The sequence below is a fragment of the Eleutherodactylus coqui genome, chromosome 2, assembly GCF_035609145.1.
Source record: "Eleutherodactylus coqui strain aEleCoq1 chromosome 2, aEleCoq1.hap1, whole genome shotgun sequence".
Taxonomy (NCBI): Eukaryota; Metazoa; Chordata; class Amphibia; order Anura; family Eleutherodactylidae; genus Eleutherodactylus; species Eleutherodactylus coqui.
The window spans coordinates 251,458,119-251,478,261 of record NC_089838.1 but is presented as its reverse complement, the minus strand read 5'-3'; the positions used below and the strand labels follow the sequence as shown (position 1 = coordinate 251,478,261).

Sequence of the window (20,143 nt, the reverse complement as noted above, 5' to 3'; positions counted from 1 at the left end):
GACACTAGGACACCTCATGTAGCTGAAGTATGTGTCATTGTTCTTGGAATAAAATGCTCATATACTATATCATTTCTACGGCCATGCATTAAATGTACTCAGAAGCAAACTCTGTGTTTACAGTACAATGCCAGCAATACCCACCCTCCGCTGTAAGCTGGTAGGCTACATGCAATTATCATCACTTCCTCTGCAGTGAAAGTATGTGCAATATACGACTGTTCATGGTACAAAATAATGAACAGGCGATGTAAAGTTAGTTTGTGAATATATACAGTGTAGTTACTTTGACAGTCATATTACAATGGATGAGATGTTCTCCTGGTGCTATCTGCCATGACACCTTGTTTCTGCATGTATGTAGACTCATCTGGTTACAGGACCTGTACATATTTGTCCAAGTTTCCATCTATAATATTTCTGTACATAGCACACGGGGCATTAACCCTTTGCGATCCAATTTTGGATTCAGGGTTTCCTAGGGGGCTTCCTCTTTCTGCCATTATAAAATGGTGCCACCTGCTGGCTAGAGCCAGTACTATTGTATTGGACATGCTGGAGAGGCCCCCGACAACACAGCGGCGAGTAATATACAATAGGAATACCCTGCCGGACGTCTTTCAACATTGGAAGCTGTACAGCCTTCAATAAGAATGTCTTTGGGCGTCAGACAGTGGATTGGAAAGGGTTAAGGGCTCGTTCATGAGTGCATGCACAATTACGCACAACTTGGCGCAAGATATTTGCGCAGTTAATGAGTGTTTTTTGTGCATGTATCGGCATATGTTACTGTACTGTTTGCATGTTCACTCGCACACAGCTGACGAGCACGGACCGATTTAAATGGCTATTTAACCATAATGTGTTTCAGATGTGTTCTTTTTGCCACGGAAATGGACAGCGTATTGCGCATCCCTCTGCACATTGCATGTGCATTTGTACCCCCCCCCCCCCCCCCATAGAATTCTACAGGGACCTTTGTTGCGCAAAAAAGTAGAGAATGCTGTGGTTTTTCTATTTTTTGCATGTGTGCAAAAAAAGGAGATTGAAACGAACACATTGAAATCAATGGGTTTTAGCCTCTGCGTATTGCGCGTGCAAATTTTGCGCAAGAAAATATGCCTGTGTGAAGGGGCCTAATTGTGTTCTCAAAAAAGGCTTACACAATCAAGCTGTATTCACACTGGCACCAATGCTTCTACTTCTAGCAGACCCATAGAGCCATAGACTTTAGGGAAATTTAGTAAGACTTCAGAATATGATTTTCTAGACATTAAAAAGCTGAAAATTCAATTTTCTTGAGAATCTACAATGTTAGAAATGCAATGCATATAAGCTTTGTGGGCTGTAGAATAAAAAGGTATAGAGAATAAGTTGACTAGACTTAAAAGGGATTTCCAGGTTGCGCCTGTCACCAGAGCCAGGATACTCTGAGGTTGGAGTGGAAAGCGCTGCTACGACCCATGCAGGGGCTGGCACTTGTACTAGCAGGCACATATATCATTAAAATCAGTGTGACCCCAGCCTGCAATTACAAGCACTGGCCACTACACAGGGGTTGGAGCAGCGGCTTTAGCTTTAGCTGTATCCCAGCACTTAGAGCAGACACCACCTGGACAACCCTTTAACACATATGGTATGTGTAATACATAGTAGCAATAGTGAAAGCTCTTGGTTGTCTATAAAAATGGATAGTATGCAGTCTGCTGTTCTTTACTATGCAAAAAAAAGTAAACCAACATATATGAGCCCAATGGCGGTAATAAAAGGACAACCTCTTGGTGTCTATCAGGTAAATGGAGCCCTATAGATACATTTAAATATACACCAGGAGCTTTTGCTGGTGTATATACCAAATACAGGACTCTGATGAAGTGCAGAGAATCTGTTATTTTACAAATATGACTCCTACAAGAATAGACTATAATTTAATATAAGGAGAGGCTGATTTGAAGATGATTTATCAGGGAATAGATTTTCTAACCTGATCATTCTTTATCCTACTCAAGTAAGAGACCCACTTTCAAATAACAATGAGGGAACTAATTAAAAGCAACAACTGAATGAGATGAGAGCATACAGAGAGCATACTGAAGAAATGCATATGAGACAATATTTCTTGATGAGACTCAAAAGAAAAACAACATGTCACTGTCCTGCCTATTTGTAATGCAAAAACAATGTTCTTCTTTTCATTAATTAGACAAATCATCAAAGTACATTCTGTGTTTACAGAAATTTGTAGAATTATGATCGGGTCTAATTATTTATAATTAGTAGTGACTGGTGAGTATGAAGAGAAAGTTAACACTCCCTTGAGAATGAATGTTGTAGCTGATCAAAAAAAATACTGTATAAAGAAAAAGTTCATCTACTTACTAGGAAGGACTACTGAGGGCAGGATGATATTCCGTGTGTGTACAAATAAATCTCTATGTCTAATAGTGTACAAATGGCACAAATGTTACCTTGATTGTGATAGCATGGCCCAGAAAGTTATCTCATCCCATTTGTAGGAGTGCAGTATTCAGAATGGCCTGCAGAGGGCTACAGACAGGCATTCTGGAATACCTGTAGCTGTGGCAGGAACTAGAAAAAAAGATCAGTTCCTGACACACTCAGGGGAAAGTTGGTAGCTTAGCAGAGCTGGAAGGGCTGCAAGCCTGAGGTCCAGTGTGGACTAGTGGAAACCTCGACAGGGAGGACTTCCCTAGACTCATATCCTGGTGAGGTCTGATGTAGATGGAGTAAAGGTCCTTAGTCTTATAGGGAGGACGACCCCCGACTCATACCCTGGTGCAGTGCAGATAATGAACCGTGTGGTATGCTGTACTTATGTTTGCTGGGATGTGGACTAAAACTAGAAGGTGCCAGATTTAAAAGAAACACACATCTCTGGAGACTGTATGCACATGGTGTCCATTTCTGCTGAAAGGAATAGACAGCAATCTGATGATCAAGTAGCCCCAATTTGCCACACATTAAAAATACTAGTAATTATTAGGAAATTATATAGTACCACACATAGCACCGTTACATGTACATCACATACAGCTCTGCTACATACATTCTTCATGCAACTGGGATGAAAAGTAGCACAGCAGAGTCCTGCACACACTGATCACCCCCTAGTCATGTGACCCTGGACTGCTCCCACACTGATCACATGACGGTGACATCATGACAGGTCCTGTAAGCACACAGCTGCTGTAGGTGTTCATTAGTATTCAATCCCCTACAAACCCCTGTGGCCTTACGTGCTATGGAACATTGATTAACACCTAGCCGGACAGCAGCTGCATGCTTACAGGACCTTTAATGATGTCACCGTCATGTGATCGGGGGCATAACATGTAACTCACTCACTTGGCTGAAGGACCTTTGATGACATCACCATCATGAAATCAGTGACAGAGCATGTAACTCACTCACTCTTTCTCCGCCACTGATGATCCAGAGTGAGTGAGTTACATGCTCCGCCCCTAATCACATGACAGTGACGTCATCACAAGTCTTTCATCTGGAGGTCATCCTAAATGAGTGAGTTATGCATCCCCTACAAACCCCTCCATTGCTATGGAATAGGACCCGTAATGACATCACCGTCATGTGATCAGGGGCGGAGCATGTAACTCACAGACTGACAAGCAGCCATTAGTAGTTTGATTGTTCTCTTATCTAAATGCAACAAACCCCATTCTAAAAGGAATTCAAAGTGTAAATTAATCACCCTGATAGCACGGCACACCATGATATCATGTTGCATTAATAGCCAAGCTAAAGAATAGCCATACTGTACTTTGGCAAAAATTGCATACATGTAGGTATCTAGCTTGCAGTACAAGTGATCCTCTGGTTTTAGGACAAAATTCTGTCCTGAGACTAGAGTAGATGGGGGGTACAAAACCTGCAATTGTTCTCTGCCATCTCTCCGATTTCGTAAGCTGCCATCCAAGATGGTGGCTGCAATTTTCTATCTACCTAATTCACACTGTGCACTGCTCAATGATTTGCCAGTGCTGAAGACATGAACACTTTTGGCCAATTAAAGCACAGGTATACTTCATTAATAGTCTAACACAACCAATGCACATTTGGAGATTATGTAGTCTGAAGATTGTCAGCCATCTTGAACAGCTGATAACAGGAGCTGGAACTGGCAGATTGGAGGGATGGCAGAGAAGAACAAGTGCAGGTAATAAACCCCTGCTCACTCCAATTCAGGGACAAAATTTTGTCCCAAAACTGGAGGGTCTGTTTAAAGCAGTTTTCTGGAGTTTTCAATTAATGTCTTATGCTTAAAGGGGATCTTTTTGCTTGCATGACCCCAATAAACTTAGGTTCACAGGAGCTGACTACACACTGTAGGTGTGCGCTAGTCCTCTCATTATGGGTGCACACAAGTAGTCTGAGGAATGCATGCAGAGAACAGAAACTGTGGAAACTGTGGGGAAGGTAAGTATAAGTGTCATGTCTCCAGACTTTAGTTGATGGGGCTCACAGGAGTTGACAGATTTCCTTTACCCATCAATGAATGATCTGTGGGTGTCCAAACTCTGTGATAAGCAAATCGAAGAGGTCAGCAACTGCAAACTTTCAAGTGTGGCTGTGTGCAGCTTAGTCCATGCGAACCATTTGGGCTAGACAGCAATACCAGGCATAGCCATACTTGTATGTATACATTGCTGTGCCCAAGTAAGCAATGAATGGGGTAATGGTTGGATTCCATTGACACTGTTGTTTGATCTACTAATTAGGATAGTCCAGAGAGTGAGATCCCCATCGATCATAAATTGATGACCTATACTAAGGACTGGCCATCAATTAGAAATCCCAGAAAACTTTCTAATATTAATAGCACAAGATACAATTTGATTAAAATAACATTTCTATTTTAAATATACTGTACTGTATATTATATTTTCCACCCATAGGCAGAGTATTACATGCAGTGGAACTTCTTGATGCTTTCACAGGATTCTTGTATGCATTAATATTTTATATTTGGCAAATAAATATTCAGCATTTTTAAGAGAATGTAATAATGAAGATTAAAAACTCTATTAAATGAAGTGGTGAATGTGGAGAGTTCTTGGAAAATCATAGACCCAGAGCCTAAAATAGTTGCCGTAAAGGATTCAGAATTTCACGGAGCTAGGAAAAGGAGATCTGGGTTGCTGTTCGCATTGTCAGTGACTGCAGCCCTTAGGTTGGCAAAAACTCTCTTTCTTTGAAAATATTTTATGGTAACGATCAGGGGCGTAGCTAAAGGCTCACTTGACAAAGACCACAGATACTTGGTGGTTGAAACGTTGTATTTTTTTTGCTGGGTGGATTAAAGTCTTCAAATTTTGCAATTATCTCCTTGGATGCTGCTTCAACTTGATTACATTTTGATTCATGGTTTCCGGGATCTCGGATCCAGATCCGGTCACAGAAGCGTGCATATTTTGCCCCACTGGTTCCTCCCTCCAGTTGCTTGAGGTATATTGTGTGCTGTTGTCACTTTCCAAAGGCTCAAGGGCCCAGGTGCAAAAGTTTATCTTGGGGCCCTGTAACATCTCTTAACCACTTAACGCAGAGGCGTAACTTGAAGCCTCTGAGCCCCAATGCAAAATCTGTAACAGGGCCCCCAACTATAATGCTTTATTCAGAGTACTGGGCTCCCTATATGGAAAAGAGAGGCCTTATGGGCCCCTAAGGCTCCTGGGCCCGGGTGCAACCGCATCCCCTGCATCCACTATAGTTACGCCAGTGGTAATAATAGTGTTTTCTCTATACAGCATGGAAACACTGGGATCATAAAAACAATCCCTCAGTATATACTCGCTAGAAACATAGTTGCCATCTTTTTGGGTCACTGTGAAAATAAAGGTAGTGGAAATTGGTAGTGAAAATTGTACTTTAGGACTCCTACAGATAAACATATTTTTCTGTGCTTTTCCATGCAATACAACATTGATTTTAATGGGTTTATCCTCACTTTTTTTTTTGTATGCGCAGTTCTTGCGGGTGCAAAAAATAGGACCTGCTCCATGTCATGCACATTTGGGCACCAAAGAGGCCCATAGAGGTCTATGGGAGGTGCGCAAATTTGCACTTATGTACAAAATGCTATGCTTACTGGGAACACTGGCACCTCGTTTGGCTTAATAGCCATTTAAATAAGAGCAGGGTGATTCCCCCACCCATGTGAACTAGCAGTCCCTAGGCAGATATGCACAGTATTTGCGCAGATATGTGCACAAAAAAGTTGCGTGGGAGCGAGCATATTTTGTAATACGATCAAATGTCTCTGACCTTACTCCAAAAAAACCTAAATTCTCTTGTTTTCAGTACAGAACAGCTATGCAGAATCTCTTCACAGATTTTGATGTCCTGCTGCTAAGAAGAGGTTCTCACAGATCACACCAGCGAGTTTTGTGCACTGTGAGATACACAAAATGCGTACTAAAATTGGCCCCAAGTGTTTTCAATGGGTCTATTTGCATGTGCAATGTTTATCTCACGTGATCCTGTTACATACAAAAAAGTCCACAAAAATCTCACGAATTGGAAACAATGGGTGAGAAAAAAATTCATATCCCACTTCCATGGTACCCACAGGCACATGACAGATTAATGCAAGTTTTTCTATTGAAAATACATGCAATTCTCATGCCTGTGAGATTTGTATGTTCAGAGTTTCTGCTTTTACAGTCCTGCTTAGCCTTATATGTATTTAACTGACCCTGATTCAACTTATAGTATGGAGTGTGATAATGATTTTGCTTTGGGTTCACACAGGTATGCAACCTGTTATATATTCAGTGAAGGAAGCACTCAAAGGAAGGACATATTGGATGAGGACTGGATCCAACATCTGCTATTATAAGTACGTCTCAACTCATATTTAATTGTAACCCATTGTAAACCCCATGGCCAAAGTCCCCTAACCTGCAAGACTTGAGTTTTCTACCCCTCTAAGTATTCAGGCCTGGGAGCTATGTGACTATTCTTGGGGTACCTGATACTGTTATTTGGACTATCCATGGCTGTTATTATTATTGGAAATATCTACTGAATGTCTTTGCGTGTTCCGTAGTCATTGCGCTTATTGAGGGCCATGTGGCTGTCGCTGTCAGAGACCTTTCACATGGAACAGAATTGTTCCTTCAACAAGCAGCAGAATTTGCCCCTGCAGTACTCCACACTAAATTTCCCATATCTAAGGGCTTCTCCAGATGGGCGTGTGCACAACTACGCTGGCTGCTACGGACTACTCAAACTCCGCGCAAAGTTTGAAAAAAAAGCAGAAAGACTGGTCCTGCCCTATCTTTCTCGCATATAGGAAAACTATGTGCGAGAAAGATAGGGCAAGTCCTATGTTTTCTCACACGTACTATTAGCGTGCAAGAATACCGCTAGTGAAAACTAAACCATTGAAATCAATGGCTTCTTTTGTCCCATTATGCGGCTGTGATTTTCACGGCCGCATAACGGGGACTAAAACATGCCCATCTGTTTAAGCCCTCAATGCTTTTTATACTCCTTGTTTCCTTTCTGGCACCCCTGGAAGTCAACGCATGATCTGAAAGGATGACTCTTTTTCTATAGTCAATGCACACACACCCATAGTGAACAGCATATTTCTGTATGCATCAACTGAACAAGAAAAGAGTAATGCTAACAGACTGACTTACAGCCAGGTAAGTATAAGGGCTTCAACACACTGGCGCATGTGCATGCACATTTGCAGCCGTGAAATCTGCACCCGCAATATGCAGAATACAGAACCCATTGATTTCACTGGGTTCCTTCACACATGTTTAATTTCTGCATGCATTTTCAGTGCAAGGTAAAACAATGCAGCATGCTCTATTTGATGCGCATTTGTGCACTAAAGGCCCTCATCTGTCAGAAATTACGCACTGAGCTATGCAATTTCGCAAGGTTAAATGAATACACCTGGGACTACATAGGCTGACTCACGTACTAAGTCAGCTCACCCGTCTACTAAGTAGACTGTTCCCTTAGTTGTTCGGTTGCAAACTATGGATGGGCCTATCTGCACAATAAACCATCAAAGGTAGATCAGTTGGGCCATGCCACCCTGGACCCTGCCAATTAGCTCTTCTCTTGCCCAGTGTGTTCTTACACTGAGTTGATTTCTGCAGGAAGGAGTCAGTTCCATTCCCACTGCAGTGTGGCGAAGCTTGGAATTGCAGGTCAAGTTCTCATTTATTTCAATGCCTGCAATTCCAGACCTGACCACTGCAGTAGAAATGGAGCTGTCTGCTTTCTGCAGAAATCAGTTCAGTGTGTGAGCACACTAGCCCAGAAAACAGCTAACCAGTTGGGATTCCAGGTGGAGGACCCCCATTGATCTACTATTTATAGCTTATCTTAGGTCCATCAATAGTTTGTAACTGGACAACTCCTTTAAGCTCACTGTAATCGTAGATAGGGGACACCATATACTTTTTTGAGTAGTTTAGGAAAATGTTTTGGCTTTGTATTTAACTCTCTTTTTTAAAGACTTTTAATCCCTTTTCAAGTGTTATGCCGAATGACAATTGTAACATAGTGTGTAAGGCTGAAAAAAAGTCAACCTATTACCCCCCAATGTTGTAAAATGCAGGTTTCTGGAAGCACGCCATAATATGTAGTGGGGTGTTGTATATAGCTATAAGTATCTATGTTGTCCTTTTAGATTTTCGTCTTTATTGGTTTAGCAGTTGCAGTATCTGAAGGACCTCTTCAGACTGCACAGAAGATTACTGTAAAGTAAAATTACAGCTTCCACACTCGGCACCACAGTTCATTTTGTTCTCGGGTACAACTGAGATGATACAATTTGTCAGAAAACTTCTACACAATACTTCTAAAACTAGGAAGGTTAGACAGCAGCATAATTGGTGCTGTGTGAGGAAATTGGTTCGAAATGCACTAGTGGGTGCAATATAGTTTAATGGTTATTTGTAAAGTGAATATAATGGCTGGTCTCATATTCAAAGAAAATTGTGCCTTATGACAGATGAATACTCCTAAACAGGTGTTAGTATTCCCCTTCTTTTAAAAGTCGCGTTTTGAACAAAGGCTGCTGAATGTTTTCTCACTCTATACAAACGTGACTTTGTAATGATCAAAGATTTTATCCCAAACTGCGATTTTGCTTTCATATGTTATCAAGAAAAAAATATAGGTTTTCACACTACTACACACGTCGGCTGTTGTTATTTTATACCAGCGTTTTCATCAATTTGTACATTTTAGCTTTTTGCTAGTTAGGATGTGGACACTGAATTATGTCTCATGCACATCTTATAAATCCATAGAACCTCCACATTTGACAGGGCTGTAAGGCCAAGGCTATACAAGTAGGATCTTTAATTTTGTCAAGTTGCGTGCCACTCAATTTACTAAACCGAAACGATAACTTCATAGCTGAAATTGGAAAATGTCATTACAAAAAGGCGTATGTGGTGCTAGCCTAGTATAGCACCCACGATATTCTACCAAAAGCAATTGGACACCTGAGCAAGAATCAAAAGTAGAATTTATTTACATATGTTAATACTTAGCGGGGCTCCTTTGGCCTTCATGATATCAGATACTCTCCTTGCCATTTCTACTAATGTTTGACTCACTTCCACTGGTATTCCCCTCCATTCATCCTGCAAACATATGGAAAGTTCTCTCAAAGAAGATGGATGCTGCTCATTTTTCCCAAACCAATCTTTCAGTTTGTCCCAAAAATGTTCAGAAGGGTTCACATGGGGACTCTGTTCAGGCCAGCCCAACCATGAAACATCCATATCCTCTGACCAATGTAAAACATCATTGGATTTGTGACAGAGTATGTCCTTGTGACAAGAACATTCTCAGAGTATTGTCACATTGTTGGCAGCACGTTATTGTCTAGAATGTCAAGGTACACCTCTGAGTTCATGGTTCTTGCCAGAACAACATATGAACTGAGACTGTAAAACATTCCCTGACTATAACGGAACCTCAGTCATACTTAAAGGGGTTGTCCCGCGATAGCAAGTGGGGTTATGCACTTCTGTATAGCCATATCAATGCACTTTGTAATATACATCGTGCATTAATTAAATATGAGCCATACAGAAGTTATTCACTTACCTGCTCCGTTGCTGGCGTCCCCGTCGCCATGGTGCCGTCTAATTTCAGCGTCTAATCGCCCGATTAGACGCGCTTGCGCAGATGGGTCTTTCTCCTTCGGCTCGGCTCGGCAGCAGCGGCGTTCTGGCTCTGCCCCCTTGTACGTGTCATCGCGTGGCTCCACCCCGTCACATGTGCCGATTCCAGCCTCCTGATTGGCTGGAATCGGCACATGTGACGGGGCGGAGCTACGCGATGACGCGTAGAAGGGGGTGGAGCCAGAACACCGCTGCTGCCGAGCCGAGCCGAAGGGAAAAGACCCATCTGCGCAAGCGCGTCTAATCGGGCGATTAGACGCTGAAATTAGACGGCACCATGGCGACGGGGACGCCAGCAACGGAGCAGGTAAGTGAATAACTTCTGTATGGCTCATATTTAATGCACGATGTATATTACAAAGTGCATTAATATGGCCATACAGAAGTGTATAACCCCACTTGCTGCCGCGGGACAACCCCTTTAACTGTCGGCACAACAAGTTCAAGATAATAACGTTTGCCAGGCATCCTCCACAGGTATGTGCATATGACTTGAAGATGGAGTGGTGTGATTCATCCCTCACATAGTATGTTCTTCCATTACTCAGCTGCCCAATGACGATGCTTCTTGCACTATTGTAATCAGGCTAATGTATCTTCTTTGAAAAAACTCAGCAGACATTTGCAGGATGATTGGAGGGAAATACCAGCTGAAGTGTATTAGATATTAGTAGAAAGTATGTCATGGAGAGTATTCCATATCATTAGGGCCAAAGGAGGTCACACCAAGTATTAACACATGTAAATAAATACATTTGATTCTTGTTCATGTATCCATTTTTTTTGGCAGGATAGCGTATAATAGCCGGTGGTACCAAACTGCAGTTATTTCAAAATCATACAAAAGCATAAAGAGTTTTTTTTTTGTTGCAACATGCTCCAATATACACCATATTATTGAGGTATTCTCTCCTGGGATTGTATCTACGGGACAAGAATAGAGATGAGCGAACATGTTCGTCCGAACTTGATATCCGTGCGGATATTAGGGTGTTCGGGATGTTCGTTATTCGTAACGAACACCATGCGGTGTTCGGGTTACTTTCACTTCCTTCCCTGAGACGTTAGCGCGCTTTTCTGGCCAATTGAAAGACAGGGAAGGCATTACAACTTCCCCCTGCGTCGTTCAAGCCCTATACCACCCCCCTGCAGTGAGTGGCTGGGGAGATCAGGTGTCCGCCTAATATAAAAGTCGGCCCCTCCCGTGGCTCGCCTCAGATGCCTTGTGAGTTAGATGAGGGACAGTGCTGTTTGTACCGGAGCTGCTGTAGGGAAAGAATTGGTAGTTAGTGTAGGCTTCAAGACCACCAAAGGTCCTTATTAGGGCCACTGATAGCTGTGTGTTGGCTGCTGTTAGCAGTGGCAATTTTTTTTCTTCTCAAAATCGGCTCTGCAGAGCGTTGCACCCGGCATTAGGGACAGAAGTGTTGCATAGGCAGGGAGAGTGTTAGGAGTGAGTGTAGCCTTCAAGAACCTCAACGGTCCTTTCTAGGGCCATATTTAACCGTGTGCAGTACTGTGCTGGCTGCTGTTAGCTGTGCTGCATATTTTTTTTCTTCTCAAAATCGCCTCTGCAGAGCATTGCACCCTCCATTGATACTGCAGGGAAAGAATTGTGTAGGCAGGGCCACAACACAGTTATTATTCATTGAATATACGCAGTGCGGCCTTTTGCTTGTAAAACAAGTGAAAAAAATTGTATTTGACCTGCCTCTGTCCGTCCTAAGGGCTGTGGAAACGTGTCGGCTGCGTGTGCAACGTTTAAAAATCAGACGCACCCAGCTACGTTTTACTCCTGGCTTCGCCATTTGCTTTCCTTAATTTGGAAAAAAAATACCTGCTCTGCCAGAGTTATAATAACTCTGCTACCCTCAAGTTCTGTGCCACATTAGCAGGGCCACAGCACAGTTATTAAACTTCTCATGTTCATTGAATATACGCAGTGCTGCCTTTTGGTGGAAAAAAACTGAAAATAATTCTATTTGTCCAGCCTCTGTCTGTCCTAAGGGCGGTGGACACGTGTCGGCTGCGTGTGCAACGTTTAAAAATCAGACGCACCCAGCTACGGTTTACTGCTGGCTTCGCCATTTGCTTTCCTTAATTGGGAAAAAAATACCTGCTCTGCCAGAGTTATAATAACTCTGCTACCTTCACGTTCTGTGACACATTAGTAGGGCCACAGCACAGTTATTAAACTTAGATTATTCATTCACTAGAGGCAGTGGGGCCTTTCGTTTTCAAAAAAGGGAAAAAAAAATATATTTGGCCTGCAGTCTTGCGCCAATTTATTTCCTGTCTGTGAAATCAAATCACTGGTAATACAGCATGCTGAGGGGTAGGGGTAGGCCTAGAGGACGTGGACGCGGCCGAGGACGCGGAGGGCCAAGTCAGGGTGTGGGCACAGGCCGAGCTCCTGATCCAGGTGTGTCGCAGCCGACTGCTGCGCGATTAGGAGAGAGGCACGTTTCTGGCGTCCCCACATTCATCGCCCAATTAATGGGTCCACGCGGGAGACGGTTATTAGAAAATGAGCAGTGTGAGCAGGTCCTGTCCTGGATGGCAGAAAGTGCTTCGAGCAACCTATCGTCAACACGCAATTCTGCGCCGTCCACTGCTGCAAATCCGAATCCTCTGTCTGCTGCTCCTCCTTCCTCCCAGCCTCCTCACTCCACTACAATGACACCTGCTCAGGAGCGGGAACACTCCCAGGAACTGTTCTCGGGCCCCTGCTTAGATTGGGCAGCAGCGGTTCCTCTCCCACCAGAGGAGTTTATCGTCACTGATGCCCAACCATTCGAAAGTTCCCGGGGTCCGGGGGAAGAGGCTGGGGACTTCCGCCAACTGTCTCAACAACTTTCTGTGGGTGAGGAGGACGATGACGATCAGACACAGTTGTCTTGCAGTGAGGTAGTAGTAAGGGCAGTAAGTCCGAGGGAGCAGCGCACAGAGGATTCGGAGGAAGAGCAGCAGGACGATGAGGTGACTGACCCCACCTGGTGTGCAACGCTTACTCAGGAGGACAGGTCTTCAGAGGGGGAGTCAAGGGCATCAGCAGGGCAGGTTGCAAGAGGCAGTGCGATGGCCAGGGGTAGAGGCAGGGCCAGACCGAATAATCCACCAACTGTTTCCCAAAGCGCCCCCTCGCGCCATGCCACCCTGCAGAGGCCGAGGTGCTCTAAGGTCTGGCAGTTTTTCACAGAGACGCCTGACGACCGACGAACAGTGGTGTGCAACCTTTGTCGCGCAAAGCTCAGCCGGGGAGCCAACACCAACAGCCTCACCACCACCACCATGCGCAGACATATGATGGCCAAGCACCCCACAAGGTGGGACGAAGGCCGTTCAGCACCTCCGGTTTGCACCCCTGCCTCTCCCCCTGTGCCCCAACCTGCCACTGAGATGCAACCCCCCTCTCAGGACACAGGCACTACCGCCTCATGGCCTGCACCCACACCCTCATCTCCGCTGTCCTCGGCCCCATCCAGCAGTGTAGTTCAGCGCACCGTCCAGCCGTCGCTTGCGCAACTGTTGGAGCGCAAGCGCAAGTACGCCGCCACGCACCCGCACGCTCAAACGTTAACCGTCCGCATAGCAAAATTCATCAGCCTTGAGATGCTGCCGTATAGGGTTGTGGAAACTGAGTCCTTCAAAAGTATCATGGAGGCGGCGGCCCCGCGCTACTCAGTTCCCAGTCGCCACTACTTTTCCCGATGTGCCGTCCCAGCCCTGCACGACCACGTCTCCCGCAACATTGTACGCGCCCTCACCAACGCGGTTACTGCCACGGTCCACTTAACAACGGACACGTGGACAAGCACAGGCGGGCAGGGCCACTACATCTCCCTGACGGCACATTGGGTGAATTTAGTGGAGGCTGGGACAGAGTCAGAGCCTGGGACCGCTCACGTCCTACCCACCCCCAGAATTGCGGGCCCCAGCTCGGTGGTGGAATCTGCGGAGGTGTATGCTTCCTCCACTAAAGCACCCTCCTCCTCCTCCTCCTCCTCTGTCTCGCAATCAAGATGTGTTAGCAGCAGCATGTCGCCAGCAGTCGGTGTCGCGCGGTGTGGCAGCACAGCGGTGGGCAAGCGTCAGCAGGCCGTGCTGAAACTACTCAGCTTAGGCGATAAGAGGCACACGGCCCATGAACTGCTGCAGGGTCTGACACAGCAGACCGACCGCTGGCTTGCGCCGCTGAGCCTCCAACCGGGCATGGTCGTGTGTGACAACGGCCGTAACCTGGTGGCGGCTCTGCAGCTCGGCAGCCTCACGCACGTGCCATGCCTGGCCCACGTCTTTAATTTGGTGGTTCAGCGCTTTCTGAAAAGCTACCCACGCTTGTCAGACCTGCTCGTAAAGGCGCGCCGGCTCTGCGCACATTTCCGCAAGTCCCACACGGACGCTGCCACCCTGCGCACCCTGCAACATCACTTTAAGCTGCCAGTGCACCGACTGCTGTGCGACGTGCCCACACGGTGGAACTTTACGCTCCACATGTTGGCCAGGCTCTATGAACAGCGTAGAGCTATAGTCGAATACCAACTCCAACATGGGCGGCGCAGTGGGAGTCAGCCTCCTCAATTCCTTTCAGAAGAGTGGGCCTGGTTGGCAGACATCTGCCATGTCCTTGGTAATTTTGAGGAGTCTACCCAGGTGGTGAGCGGCGATGCTACAATCATTAGTGTCACCATTCCTCTGCTATGCATCTTGAGAAATTCCCTGCAAACCATAAAGGCAGCTGCTTTGCGCTCGGAAACGGGGGCGGTGGAAGACAGTATGCCGCTGGATAGTCAGGGCACCCTCCTGTCTATTTCTCAGCGCGTACAGGAGGAGGAGGAGGAGCATGAGGAGGATGAGGAGGAGGGGGAAGAGACAGCTTGGCCCGCTGCTGACGGTACACCGGCTGATTGCCTGTCATCCTTTCAGCGTGTATGGCCTGAGGAGGAGGAGGAGGATCCTGAAAGTGATCTTCCTAGTAAAGACAGCCATGTGTTGCGTACTGGTACCCTGGCACACATGGCTGACTTCATGTTAGGATGCCTTTCTCGTGACCCTCGCGTTGCACGCATTCTGGCCACAACGGATTACTGGGTGTACACACTGCTCGACCCACGCTATAAGGAGAACCTGCCCACTCTCATTCCCGAAGAGGAAAGGGGTTCGAGAGTGTTGCTATACCACAGGACCCTTGCGGACAAGCTGATGGTAAAATTCCCAGCCGACAGCGCTAGTGGCAGAAGGCGCAGTACCGAGGGCAAGGTAGCAGGGGAGGTGCGGAGATCGAGCAGCATGTACATCCCAGGCAGTGCAACAGTCTTTAAGGGCCTGGACAGCTTTATGGCTCCCCACCAAGACTGTGTCACCGCTCCCCAGTCAAGGCTGAGTCGGCGGGAGCACTGTAAAAGGATGGTGAGGGAGTACGTAGCCGATCGCACGACCGTCCTCCGTGACGCCTCTGCCACCTACAACTACTGGGTGTCGAAGCTGGACACATGGCCTGAACTAGCGCTGTATGCCCTGGAGGTGCTTGCTTGTCCTGCGGCTAGCGTCTTGTCGGAGAGGGTGTTTAGTGCGGCTGGGGGAATCATCACAGATAAGCGTACCCGCCTGTCAACCGACAGTGCCGACAGGCTAACACTCATCAAGATGAACAAAGGCTGGATTTCCCCAGACTTCTCTTCTCCACCAGCGGACAGCAGCGATACGTAAGCAATACGTAGGCTGCACCCACGGATGGAAGCTACGTTCTCTCTCACCATCCAAAACGGGGACATTTCTGCTTCATCAATCTGTGTCTAATATTCCTCCTCCTCCTCCTCCTGCTACTCCTCCTGAAACCTCACGTAATCACGCTGAACGGGCAATTTTTCTTAGGGCCACAAGGCTCACTCAAATAATTTTTCTAAACAATTTTTAAAAGTTTCAATGCGCTTAAAAGCGTTGGAACTGTAACTTGAACCAATTTTTCGTTACACTGGGCTGCCTCCAGGCCTAGTTACCACTTAAGCCACATTAACCAAAGCGATTAATGGGTTTCACCTGCCCTCTTGGCTGGCCATGGCCAATTTTTGGGATGTACATTAGTACTGTTGATACAGCAATTTTTGTGGGCCCTCGCCTACAGTGTAATCAAATTAATTTTTAGCCCACCTGCATTCCAGCTGACGTTACCTCAGCTGTGTTGGGCAATGCAATGGGATATATTTATGTACCGCCGGTGGCTTCCTGGCACCCACCCAGGCTGTGGGTCCACAGGGAATTATAAATGCATCTGTTTCCACTTCTAAAGAACCCCAGTCTGAGTGGGGCATGCAGTGTGGGCCGAAGCCCACCTGTATTACGCACGACATTACTACCTCAGCTGTGTTGGGCAATGCAATGGGATATTTCTATGTACCGCCGGTGGCTTCCTGGCACCCACCCATGCTGTGGGTCCACAGGAAGTTTAACCTACATGTGTCCACTTCTAAAGAACCCCAGTCAGACTGGGGCATGCAGTGTGGGCCGAAGCCCACCTGTATTACGCACGACATTACTACCTCAGCTGTGTTGGGCAATGCAATGGGATATTTTTGTGTACCGCCGGTGGGTTCCAGGGAGCCACCCATGCTGTCGGTCGACAGGGACTTCACAATAGGGAGTTGTACCTGCCTGTGTCTATGAATTAAAAAGCCCGGTCTAACTGGGGCATGCAGACACCTTGACAGAATGAATAGTGTGTGGCACATAGGTTCCCCATTGCTATGCCCACGTGTGCAGCTCCTGATGGCGGTGGCACAGGATTCTATTTCTCATTGCTTCTGTACAGCATTGTGGGCTATCGCCCCACCCCTTTTAAAGAGGGTCGCTGCCTAGCCATGCCAACCTCTGCAGTGTGTGCCTGTGGTTCCTCCTCATGGCAGACGCACTTCTAAATAGACATGAGGGTGGTGTGGCATGAGGGCAGCTGAAGGCTGCGCAGGGACACTTTGGTGTGCGCTGTGGGGGGAAGGGGGGGCGGTTGGGCAGCATGTAACCCAGTAGAAGTGGCAGTGGAGTGTCATGCAGGCGGTGATTGTGCTTTGTTGGAGGTAGTGTGGTGCTTAGCAAAGGTATGCCATGCTAATGATGGCTTTTCAGAAGTAAAAGTTGTTGGGAGGGGGGGGGCCCCACTCTTGCCGCTATTGTGGCTTAATAGTGGGACCTGTGAACTTGAGATGCAGCCCAACATGTAGCCCCTCGCCTGCCCTATCCGTTGCTGTGTCGTTCCCATCACTTTCTTGAATTGCCCAGATTTTCACACATGAAAACCTTAGCGAGCATCGGCGAAATACAAAAATGTTCTGGTCGCCCATTGACTTCAATGGGGTTCGTTATTCGAAACGAACCCTCGAACATCGCGGGAAGTTCGTTTCGAATAACGAACACCCGAACATTTTGGTGTTCGCTCATCTCTAGACAAGAACATCATAATAACAATCCATACAAAGGCACCATCCTTAGTGTCTAATGACTCAATATGCTGCTGTGCACAGTTTGCTGAGTGCTTGAGCTCTTCGGATTAGGGCATTGCTTTGCATCCAAGGGATGTTTCTTTGAATGGAAATACTGTAAACCACAAAATTAATTTATCACCTATCCACAGGAAACAAAATAAGCATCTGACCGGTGGTGGGTCAACTGCTGATGAGAAGAACAAGGGTCCCCAGTGTTCTGAAATGAATGGAGCAATGGTAATGTGTGCACACTACTGCTCCATTCAATTCAATGGCATTCTTGGAGACAGTGAAGCTTAGCATATCTCCAGTAGAGATGTATCAGATCAACAGAAGTGAAGTATAACATAATCTGTAAACCAGTAATGTTAGTGATAGTGAAAAAAGTCTACCCCAGCTAGAATGTGAGAGTTCCCCTGAAATAGAATGACTGACACTAATAATCCTACAACATAACTTTTAATTAGAAGTGTTGAAAGATAAAAAAAAATGCACAACCTGACAGTGATGAGAACGAAAAAGCAGTCGTACCACCTTTGGAATAAGTAAACAGATATCACCTTGAAGAAGTCAATTTTGGGTTCTGTACATCAGGGATAATCAGTTGATCCAGAATCTGATAAATACATCAAATATACGTTTGAACTTTCTCCTCCTATGACTGCGGAAGAGTTAAATATCTCATTTCTCATATGTTCTTTACTAGAAATCTGTTTTGTTACCGAGCATCTGATGCAAAGAAGAGAAGAAGATATTACACGCTGACTTTCACTGTGAAATTCCAGCACTACGATGATGTTTGTTACTTGGCATATCATTACCCTTATACATACTCTGCTCTCTTGGTAAGAGTACCTTTATTAAACCATATACTTTATTATTCTTATACCGCCTCAATATTTTTAGGTCCGGGTACAAAAGCCATACTTGGATCTTCCACTTAACTGTCTATGACTTTTATTTGCCACTGTGTTTAGTAATGACAGGCTATATAATATCTATATACATAAAAAAATGTGTACAATAGCTTATTCTGCAATGCTTATAGTTTGAACACTGAATGTAAGGGCTCATGTATTAGGCCATATTACGGCTCAGTTTTGAATGGAGCCATAATAGTCCTGTTCTGTACCTAAGTATATATCTCTATGTAGAAAGTTATGCTTGTGCAAGGCGCAAGTACGGCACCAGCACCTAGACCTAGACGTAACCAATGTTCACAACGGACAAATATAGAGATGTATTATAACTAGAGATGAGCGAGTATACTCGCTAAAGGCAATTGCTCGAGCGAGCATTGCCTTTAGCAAGTATCTCCCCCGCTCGAGACTGAAAGTTTGGGTGTCGGCACTGGGAGCGGTGAGTAGCGGCAGTCAGCAGGAGGGAGCGGGGGGGGAGAGAAGGAGAGAGAGAGATCTCCCCTCCGTTCCGCCCCGCTCTCCCCCGCAGCTCACTGCCCGCTGCCGGCACCTGAACCTTCAGTCTCAAGCGGGGAGATACTCGCTAAAGGCAATGCTCGCTTGAGCAACTGCCTTTAGCGAGTATACTCGCTCATCTCTAATTATAACACCAAAACACAGGGAACACAAACAAGTAACGCAACAAAAATACGGTAATGGGAACACCATTCCTAACCAAATTTGATGTTGTAGTTTGTTCCTAGATGGAAGATAAGGAAGATATTTAATGCAGATGGAAAGAGCAATGTATATAACACAGTCTAAGGTAGAAGTGAATAAGCCCCACACAGAATACATAGCCACAGGTACTTAGGTTGCAGGAGTCTGCTGCCTCATCAAACACTTCCAGCAGGAAAATAATCGGAATATATACAATTCTATTATTACTGATTGGCCAGCTAGAAGAAACATCTCACTGTTGGCCAATCAGTCAATACACCACAAGACGTACTGAAGTAGGGAAGAGAAGTGAACATTGAATGCTGAGGCATTTCCAACAAACACCTAAATAACCTTCTACAGTGATAGGAAACACTGGGGGATTTCTACCAGATGAAACCTAAGAGGCCTTCGGCAGTGAAAAGAAAGAGGCACTCATCGGTGGCCAACGCTGAAAAACAGGAGCATGTGCCTGAGACACAATCACACGGCCTAGGGCTGACATCATGATGTCACCCCAACTCCACTTCCTGATTGCAGCCTGGGGTTGACATCATGATGTCACCCCAACTTCACTTCCTAATTGTGGCCCACATGCGGTAACACAGAGGGTTTTTTTTCTTGTTGATTTCTTATAACACCAAAAGAAAAAAGTAGCATGCCATTTGCAGTATGTTTTTCTAAACTTTTCCTTATATGTAGGCAACATTAGTGCTTCAGTAACAGACATGCCTTTGAACTGTAATAAGTGCAATCAATATGTCAGTATACATCAGTGTCTATAATACTAGTTTCATCTGTCCATATTTAGCTAAGAATAATGCACTTGTCATTGCTGAAGACATTG

General features: G+C 45.6%; 1 protein-coding gene across 1 annotated transcript in view; it reads left to right on the top strand.

The window, feature by feature from the left end:
* The window catches only part of AGBL1 (AGBL carboxypeptidase 1), a 602,072-nt gene that overhangs the window by 135,152 nt on the left and 446,777 nt on the right, over positions 1-20,143 (top strand). The window contains exons 16-17 of the mRNA XM_066589394.1: positions 6,787-6,874; positions 18,384-18,522. Of these exons, the coding sequence (XP_066445491.1) occupies positions 6,787-6,874; positions 18,384-18,522 (227 nt within the window). The remainder of the gene's footprint in view (positions 1-6,786; positions 6,875-18,383; positions 18,523-20,143) is intronic.